At 39.5% G+C, this 10,375-nt stretch overlaps 1 protein-coding gene across 5 annotated transcripts in view; it reads right to left on the bottom strand.

Annotated features, from left to right (window-relative positions):
* Positions 1-5,858: 5,858 nt before the first annotated feature.
* Positions 5,859-10,375, bottom strand: part of EBF1 (EBF transcription factor 1) — a 381,707-nt gene continuing 377,190 nt past the window's right edge. For all 5 annotated transcript variants that reach the window (XM_046668002.1, XM_046667997.1, XM_046668000.1 and 2 more), the window contains one exon: positions 5,859-9,015. In XM_046668002.1, coding sequence (XP_046523958.1) covers positions 8,984-9,015 — 32 coding nt within the window. In that variant the 3' untranslated portion in view covers positions 5,859-8,983. The remainder of the gene's footprint in view (positions 9,016-10,375) is intronic.

Genomic DNA, 10,375 nt, shown 5'->3' with positions numbered 1-10,375 from the left:
ATGCCAGAGATGCTGTACAGTTAGCTTTTAAGAAGTAGGAAGGACTTGTAAGAAGTTTATTTTTTTAAATCAAGGCTGTCTATCATAATGTTGCATATAATATCAAAAAATAAGAAACAACTTAATACCTATCAGCTTGAGATCAGTTAAATGTATTATGATATATCTATATCTCTATCTATCCATGCACACATACACACACATAATGGAGTCACAATTTCTAATATTAACAGAGCGGCTAAAATGTGCCAGGCACTGAATGATAACTCATTATGTGGCTTACCACTATCTTCCCAGATACCTTTTAAGATAAATATTCTTATTGTCACTTCTTTTTAATAGAGGAGGAACTGAGGACTGGAAAATTTGAGTGATTTCTTGTTCCGAAGTCACTTTCAGTATATACTGATTATTGAGTTAATACATTCCATAGACATACTGACTATTGTGTCCATATGTCTTAAATAAATGGACTTCAGTGTCCAACAGGGACCCTCTGTCCTCATCTAACATTGGTGAGCTGTTCATCTTCAGCTAGGGAGAATTACATCCATATTACGTGACCATTATGAGAATTTAACAAATAAATTTCTATAAAGTTAATAGAAAATCACCTCATTAAAAGAAAACCCCCAGCAAGGGAATGCCAGTTACCCTTAATACCGTCTCCTTCTTTATTTTTACCTTCTTTTTCTAGGTTCACCTTTAAGTTCAATAAAGCAAATTGGCACTTTTCCTGGGCCTCTGGATGCGCCATAATGTTCTGTGCTTGTGGGAAAAAAATGGGGAGTTCAACGTCGGCCTTTTCAGTTGAGCACTTTGGGCTGTGATGGTTTCTATGGTATGAAGTGTGGACAGGAATGTTTACCTTTGGATTATAAAGAGCAATATTGGGGATCCCTAATCTTTGCAACTTCTTTTAAAGAACTGAAGAGAAGCTGGCCATGAAGCTAGAATTCTATGCAATAAATTCATGGGGCAGGTGGGAGTGAGGTAAAGAGCAGGAGAGGGGCTACCCAGAGGGGTATTGGAATAAGTAGAGTAATAGTTCTGCTTGAAGAGCTACCAGTGAACGGACACTGATCAGGACTGTTGTGTAGACAGAGATGGAAGAAATGATGATAGAAAGTGGAAAAAAGGGAAATGACAGAAGGAGGAAATGAACTGAGGAGGAGGAGCATTCTGTAGGGAAAAATTGAATGGCACCAGTCCTCCACTCTGTGGTGACCTGTTGCCTCCATTTGGAATGCTCTCTCTACTCCACTCCTAACCTTGCCTGGCTAACACCTGCAGCTTCAGGTCTTCTCTCAAACACGAGCAGATCAATGCATTTTGCTGTGTGTGCTCATGGCTCCCTATTCTTGCCTCTCAAATTTTAACAGGTCAAACACTGTTAACAAGCAAATATTTATGAACCCTCCTCTCTTACAACCTGCCAAAAGGAATCATATTTAGCCAATCCAAAATCTCCCTTTTCCCCAGTTCGACTAAAGAGGAAAGATTTTCTTGCTGGGCAAAACACTTGGTTGAAAATAATGCAATGAGAGACATGGGACAAAGGAGGGGTAAAAAGAAAAATCATGCAAACTCAGAATAGACATTTTGTCTGATGGATTAAGGAAAGTTGGGTCTGAGTAAGGTGAGGAGTGAGGAAAAGGATAGTACCAGAGGAAAGAGAATTTTAATAGAGATTGTCTTGGACTTCACAATTAGGTTCTTTTGAATGTTCTTTAAGGGATTTGAATGAGGAATCCAATTCCTTTTAAATTAATTTTGGATACTGAAGTGGGCTTGAATGTGTGCAGAGACAGAGCCACATGCTCTCGAACATATATTAGGGTTACAGTAGCATTTATCACTATGCGAAATTATGTATTTGTGTGATTGTTTGATTCATGCCTGTTATTCTCCTTAGGCAGTAATGAGGAAAGGAAATGGGTCTATTTAAGATGCAATAAAACTCCCAGCCCTTAGCACAGTGCCTGACACAAAGCAGGTCCTGTGTAAGAATGTCTTGAATACACAAATGTGTGAGAGAAGGCCATGGCTATTGTCTGTTTCTAATTTATCTCTCCTTGCTGTCTCTCATTTTATGGCCACTACTATCCTGGCAGAATCCCACCCAAATCTACGTTATTGAACAAATTAATGGGACTCTTTCCTTTTTGTTGTCAACTCCTATGTGGAGGACTAGAATCTCCTTATAGTATAAGTCCCTGTGAAAGAGATTTCCTGCAGAAAGCCGACTTTCAGGCCTGTGGTTCATTCCAGGGCTTGGAACTTTCATTCTTAATATAGAATGTGGAAATTCTACAATCAGTGGGAAAAAAGTATGCTAAGTAGATAAAATCAGTCCCACTGTAGCATAACTCTCCAGAGAGAAGAGATAAAACTGCTTGATGCTTAAGTTAAAAAAAAGTAACAAAATGTTTCCAGTTCCGGAAACTGAATTTCATTCCTAATGTAAATATAGAAGCCTCTGGAGAAGGGGATGGTACTCTGGAGAGGGCAGGAAAGCAAAGGGAACAGTAGGAAGGGATTTCACCATCGAGCTCCATCATAGCTTAATGGCAGGGAAACAGCCCAAAGAGAGAAATTGACCATTTCTTTCAAAGCAGTTGCCCCAGTCAGAAAATTAAGTTTGATCTTGACTTTTTCCTCTCCCTCAATCCCCACATTGCATCAATCGCTAAATCCTGGTGGTTCTACCCCCTAAATATTTCTTTTGTTTTTTTTATTGAGATACAATTGACATATAACATTGGGTAAGTTTAAGGTGTACAACGTGTTGGTCTGATACATATATATATTGCAATATGATTAGCACCATAGCATTAGTTAATGCTTCCATCACATCACATAATTATCATTTCATCACAATGTTAATAACATATTTCCAATCCTATCTATTTTCCTACTTTCCATCCTCCTAGTCCAACTATTCATTTCTTGCCTGAACCATTGCAATGGCATCATAATTATTCTCTATTTCCCTTCTGCCTTTCTCTAATTCATTCTCTATGTGGCTATCAGGATGATGCTTCTAAAATATACATTTGATCCCATGTTTACAATGTTTAAGACTTCACTATTCATCATTACAGTAAACATCTATTGTAACATGGAGAACAAGAAAATAGAAATGAGGAAGAGAAGATGACAGACAGACAACTCTTTCGAGGGCACTTGCTGTAAAAGAGAGCAGAACGACGGTGGACAGATTGAAAGCAAAGTGAGGTCACAATAGGTTTTTTTTCTTTAAGATAGAGTCCTATTTCTAGACTGATCAGAAAGTAATATTGAGGAAGGAGAAACTGATGATGTTGGAGAGAGAGGATTATTCAAGGAGCAACATTCTTGAGAATGTGAGTGACATGGAACATGCTGGGGTAGACATGGCCCTGGGCATGGGGGTGTTGGCAAGAGTTTCCTTCTCTGGAAGTCTATGTAAAAATGAACTCCTTCATGAGGTTCTTTCTGTAAGGCAAAAGGAGACTAAAAAAAAAACTGATCTATACTTTTTACATTGAATGTGGCTACTGCAGAGTATACGAAATTTTCTCACAATTATATATTCCATTTTCCTATATTCCTATTCCTTTCCATTAATTTTAGTAACATTTTTTTCTCTTATCACCAGCTCCAAGGGCATTGACCATGGCCTTCCAAGCTCTACTCTCCCTTCTTTGCTTGCAGAGCTCGTATTCACACCGCTCAGGCCCACCCTTCACAGCATTCCTTGACCTCCATGGATAGGACATGTCACTGTGACCCTCAAATCAGGCTGTGTAAACATCTCCTTTAGTAGCTTGTCTTTTGGCCAGAAGTCCCAAACTGACATTCTAGAGCTCACAGACTTTGTTTGCCCAATGCAGTATTTTGAAAGCACTATTTTTGGATTAGATGACATTCAAAACATGAAAATCTCACACCAAAAAAAAAAAAAAAAACCCCACAATATCTCTGACATTCTTAGAAAATGAAAGATGAGCATCACTGAGCCCACATTCCCATGTGGGAGAAACTCCCTAGAGCAAGCAAGGTGCTCCCCGTTTTTGCCCCGCTCAGTCCCTCATGTTTTTACCAGCATAGCCCCTGTGGACCAATGCGGGGCTGTGAGTTTATGAGCCTTAGGCACTACAGGTGGGATTATGACCGGTTTGCCTAGTGGATCCCAGCACCCAGTACAGTGCCAAGCATGCAGCAATGCTCAGTGCATGTTCTCCAAGCTCCACGGTGGCATCTTGCACCCGTGCATACTCCAATCATGCAGCCATTCTGTCCTTTAATGCACCATAGCCACTCCGAAAGCTCAGTTCCTTAGGCCTGACCTCATTTCCTCTGCCTAACGTGCCCATCCCACCTGGCTACCTCATCCTTCACATCTCAGGTCAAATGTCGCTTTCTCTGAAAACCATCCCCAGCCCTTCAGGTTAAATCAGATCCCACTGTAATATTCTTTCAGAGCTTTCCAGACCTTTTTTCTTCATTGCCATTATTGTTTTGTTACAATGTACTTGTGTACTTGCTTGATGTCTGCTTGTCCCACTCAACTATAAGCTCCATGGGGGCAGGACCATGTCGCTGTGCTCACTATGGACTCCACCATGCTGTGCCTGGTACCAGATGCATAGTAAATCTTCAAGGGGTACATGAATGAAAGAATGCTTCCAAGACACAGACCTGAAGGAAAGTAGAAGCGAGTATGTCGAGGCGTTATGGATGTCTGCTTTACTCTGGAACACAGTGACATTCCTGTCTCACCCAGCCTTTCTAGATTCCTTAGATTTGAGTATAGATTTGTCTTGTCTGAAATTGTGAGCATCCTGAGGGCAAGGGCCTCTTGTTCACTTTTTTATCTTCTGCATCTAACACAGGGAACTGCATCTAATACAGAATTCCAAAAATGTATATTCAATGACCAAATTAATCAACATAGATCTGCTTTTTAAGAAAAGGATAGTAGCTTCTCTGCTTATTAACTTATTTGTTACATTCTTTCATTACCTCAAACTGGGCTCTATTCCAGAGCAAACTGTATCAACACTGCCCACCACAATTGATCACGATGGTGGTTGTGTGACACCCTGTTAGTTCTGGCCATCAACTTTCTGTTGGTCTATGGTCTATTTGTTGAGTTTTTGAGGCATTTTACAGGCATCATTAACCTTATCATGTCCAATAATTGCAAAAGTAGGCAAAGTATTGAATGTGTAATTGGAAAGACTTATGATTATGATGGAACTTAAAGTAAAACAATTTTACAGGAGTAGGTACCTATTGGGTGTTTATGGAATATTTCACTCAAGATAAATCTGGTTTTATCCAAGAAAGTGTCTTACCTACATGGTATTTAAAACTATGGATCATAGGAGTTCTGAGTTCACACATGCATCCTCATCAATGAGCCAGGGCACATAACTAATTGACCAGAAGGCTCACTGGGATTAATTAGCATCTGTATGTGAAGAGCTTGGTTCAGACTTGCTGCATGGACGATGGCGTTCTGGAATGGCTATATCCTGGGTTCACAAGTCAGTCACTGCAAGGGGATCTCATTGCTTGGCTGGGGAAATAGTTGGGGCTCTTGGCTCCCCTGTGGGCCAGTGTGGGCACGTGCACATCCAGCTACTGCCGGCAGAGGGCAGCAGTACGCTGTGCGTGTTCAATTTGCATCCGAGATTAGCAAATCCCCAAGGATTTACAAAAAAAAGAAAGTGGGCATCCCAGGACCACCCTAATTTCTTTTCCCTGGGTGTCAACACTGGTCTGAGCAATTGCAAACACAGACCTTTTACATTATGTTGGACTTTGGCTCATCTGAAATAGAGAAATGAATACACAACTAGGAGCTGCCATCACAGACAGGAAGTAACTTTAATTAAATATTGTGAAAGTTGAAAAGTTTTTACAGCTTGAATTTTTGCAAAAAAAAAATTATAACAATCTCTACAGTAGTTAGGTTCTCTAACAATTGAACTGTACAGTGTGTGTCTATTCAAAAAGTTTGATAAGAAGGTGAAAGGTTAGTAGATTGAGAGATGACTTCGTTACGCTGCATCCTAGTACAATGTGAGGCCAGGGCATGTTATGCAATCCAGTCATCCAGAAGCTGTATTTTTCCCCCAACACTGAAATCTTAATTTAATTCTCTATTTCGTTTTCCTCTTAAAGCCATATTCTGTATTTAGGGGAACATCGTTTCCTTGTAAAAGTTTTGTGTTGAAGAAAGAGGGTCAGAGGGCCAGAACGTCTTTTCATCTAATCAATATAAATAGAGGCAACAAAACACAAATTGTACATCTTTTAAAGGCTCTTTGGACTTTCAGGAAGAGTTCTAACCACTACACATGGCTGACAGATGGGTGGCGTATGTTGTCAGGGTCTGAGCCGGACACCTCACCGGCTGACCGTTCCTTCACAGTTACGGGGCTCACCAGACAAAATATGGCTTTAAATTGTATACATCTTCAGGCCAGAGCTTACCACACAAATTCAGACCACCTTTCTGAGTACCGAGAAGCAATGCGTCCACCTTGCTTACATTTTCCAGTTTTTTTATTATTATTAATCACCATTATTATTATTTCTCACCATGAAAAATCAGCTTTCCTCCCCTCCCTTCCCCCCCAAACCCCCCTCCCCCACCCGCCCCAACCCATAAAAATCGCGCTCTGACAGTCTAGTGAAAACCATTGCAGAATCCACACGGGGGCATGCACAGTTGCAGCATTGTTGTAAATTTCTTGCTCTACTAGAAAAAGTTACATTGTCTTAAGGTAACAAAACAGTTCTTTTGTGCTTTTCCATTTCTTTGTTTTTTTTTTTTTTTCTTTTTTCTTTTTCTTTTTTCTTAGAATGTTAGTGATGACTGACAGTTCTGGTGCACAGTTACAATGTACAAGTGAAATGAATATGATTTGCATTGTTAAGGCATCCAATCTGCTGGTTTATATTTACGTGAAAGACAGAGGAAATATACAAGCAGACTTAAGAAAGAAAGTATGTTCATTGATTTCTATGAAGTTTCTCCCCCGAATTTAATGCACAAAATGCGTCACTCCAAAGGGAGAGATTCCATGCATATTAATAGAGTAAAACAGCATTAGGGTTTTTTTTTTGTAAGCTTCCAAAGCAAAGGATACATTTTTTTTTAATCTACAGAACTAAATGCTACAAGAATAATATGCTACTATTTTTTTTGCCATATATTGGAAAAAACTTCTTAACTTACAAATAATACAAAAATAGACAATGGCTTTTGGGTGGAAATAAAAAAATTGAAGCATGGTTTAACAATACTAAAAATAACTATAAATGAAATGTTTAAAAATCACATTGAAACAGCTAAGACAACTGTAGGTGACCAAACAAATGCGCGCTTTCACAGAGCAAACATACACAATAAAATAAATTGGGAGTGGGAGGAAAGGAAGAAGGGGAAAGCAATGTACAAATCCCAAAGATAAATACATTATTTATATGGATATTTTACAAAATCCCCGTTAAAACAAAAAGCCTTTTAATTAACTTTGCAAGTATGTGCAAGCTAAAGGTAGTGAGCTTTTTTCTTTGCAAAATATGCAGTAAAATCTTTTTGTGATATTGAAAAACTGTCTTAAGACATTAAAATGTATAAATAGAACAACAACTTTGGCAAAAAATCACAAAAAATCTACAGTATTTATAACTACATACAAAAACACAACAGCAAAGAAAAAATATCAGGCAAATGCATCCTCAGAGCTTTGCTGCATCTTTGCTATTAATTCTTATTTTTAAGAACACTTCCCAGATAATGAGAGCAAAAATTCCCACAGAACAGAAAACTATGTTTTGGAGGTCTCAGCCTTCTCCTTTCTCCCAGTTTCCTTTTACTCTTAATTCCAAAGCACTTAACCTGTCGCTTCAATCGCTTACATCACAACGTAAGGGTCGACAAACGATAGAGGTGCTGTCTCTGAATGGCAATTCGGGACTACCTGCTCTGTTGCTTGTGTCAGCTTTGGGAGGATTGGTATGACGTCAGGGTTTAAGATGAGTAAACTTTAAACCTGTAAATTGTGGAGGGGAGGTGGGATTTTGGCTCGATACCTGCAGGGCATAATGTGGAATTCTGTGCCTGGACCCTGTTCCATGAAGTCTCAAAGGAGATTCTCACGCAGTATGTGTGCCACCACGCTCTCGATTGGCCTTAGGCTTCAGAAGAAGTGGACACAAGTAAAAGAGAGAATATCAGGTTTAAATATGCAGTTTTAACAATCTGTCTAGAGGCACTGGATTTTTGAGTAGAAGGGAAAAATGCGATCACGTACGTCACTTTTTAACTTTCCAGCCTGCATTTATTTACACAGTTACTTAAGACAACAATACAAAAGAGATAAATAAGCTTGCACTGCTAAGGGATGGCATGTTAAGTTAGATACTGAAAATGTACTGTCTGAGCTACCTACCATTTGATATGCTTTAAGGCGCAAAAGCCGACCCTTAGTTTTCTAAAAAATCTAACTGGCATTCCTATTCTGTCCCATACGAGCTTTTTTTTTCTTTTTTAACTTTTTTGTAAATATCACCACTTCATTCTCCCTTTACACAGCTTTAAAAACATCATAAATTAAAATGTGGAGTCTTATTTATAGTGTCCCTTGTATACAGCTTTATGGTTTATAAAAGACAAATGACTGCAGAGTTAAGCTTAAAAAAAAAAAGAAAAGGAAAAAGTGGATTTGCTTGTATCGACACAGAATAAATATATCCCCCACATACTTGGGAGGTACAACTCTAACCAACACCCTGCACTTGCAGATCTCCTCCAACTTCAGTATTTGCAAGGTCGGTGATATTGTTGGTTTAAAACTCTGCAGTTACTGTGATTCCTCTTAAAAAGGCCTGAGTTAAAAGTTCCGCTCTGGGACTTGTATCACATTACTCTCTGTAGCAGAATCCAACCTCTTCATTAATAAAATTCTTCAAGGCAATTCTTTCACATGGGAGGAACAATCATGCCAGATATCGCTGTGGAAAGAGAAGACAGAGTCAATGGTTTTGCATCCAAACCTCTCACTGAGAAAAAACAAAAAAAGATGGAAAAAACACCCACCCACCACTATGTTAGTTGAATATTAGCCACAAATGTGCTCTCATCTTCCCTGGAATGAGTTTTTTTTTTTTTTTTTTATAGAATATGCATGCACTTTATTAAGAATGATAATATATCATTATTTGTATGTGTTTTTAACAGAACAGAAGATCCTAAACGTCCCTCCAAATCTGATTTCAATTTTAAAACATAACTGGAAAGTTGCATAGTTGGAATACCGCTGGGAAAGTTGCAGCCCCAAACTTTGCAAAATAGTGAGAATTTTCGATTTGTCACTCTTTTTTCCTCTCTCCTTCACTTCCAAAATATAAAATAAAAAACTAGCCCATCCCAACTGCCAGCAATTTCTACAAAAAAAACCCTGGCTCACTCTGTGCTCTGTATTAGCACGAAGCCTGGGTACCATAGCAGCAATCTGAAGGTCTTCGTCTCAATCTTCACGCCTGTGAGAAGGAAACACCAGCTACAGCAGGCACTGTTCACTGGGCAGATAAAGCCGGGAGAAGCCACAGAGGAGGCAGTTTGCATAAAAGTGCAGGATGTCTTCTACACTGCTGCTTCACTCAAGGTTTCTGGAATGATCCAACCATGCCCCTAACAAATTGTAGCCTAGAAAAGCTGGGGTGAAATCCTGGGAAAGGGACGGCTCTTTGGAGCAATCACAAATCTTCCAAAGTGTTCAGAGTTAGGCGGCCGCACACAGCGGTATTTACGAGAGCACGGGATCCTGTGGGCCAGCATTCCACCTCTGGCTTTTTCGTTACTATGTTCCCCAGAAGTAGTTGCTTGTCTCCTTAGACTTCTGTCTCCTCAGCTAGAAAATGCAGTTAATCAGTATTTGCAAGGGCCGTGATGTTGTTAGGGTTGTTGGAGATTTAAACAAAATAACACATGTGAAGTGCTTGGCCCGGGTTCAGCTCCTAGGAAAGACCTAATAGAGACGAGCTGCTATTATTTCTAACCCATCCCTTCTGCTGCTAAACTAGCTCGGTGACCTTGTGTTAATTGTTTAACTTCCCTGGGCTCTGTTTCCTCTTATATCAAATAGGCACCATCTCATATGGCACACTTCACATGACGGGTGTGAGGAATCAAGGGATGAGTATGAGAAAACTGAAACAGTGTGGCCACTTTGAGATATGTTGAGATGAGAGTGACGCTTACATCAGGAGCGAGAGGCAGCCATCTTTAGCTCCCAATGATGGCTTAGCATGTTGTCAGACAGAGAGAGAAAGTCATTGCTTTCTTTTTATTGGCAATTCTAAATTTAAATTA

This window comes from Equus quagga, chromosome 7 (assembly GCF_021613505.1).
Source record: "Equus quagga isolate Etosha38 chromosome 7, UCLA_HA_Equagga_1.0, whole genome shotgun sequence".
NCBI classification, from domain to species: Eukaryota; Metazoa; Chordata; class Mammalia; order Perissodactyla; family Equidae; genus Equus; species Equus quagga.
Note: the sequence above shows the minus strand (reverse complement) of the source record. Positions and strands in the feature narration are given on the sequence as shown.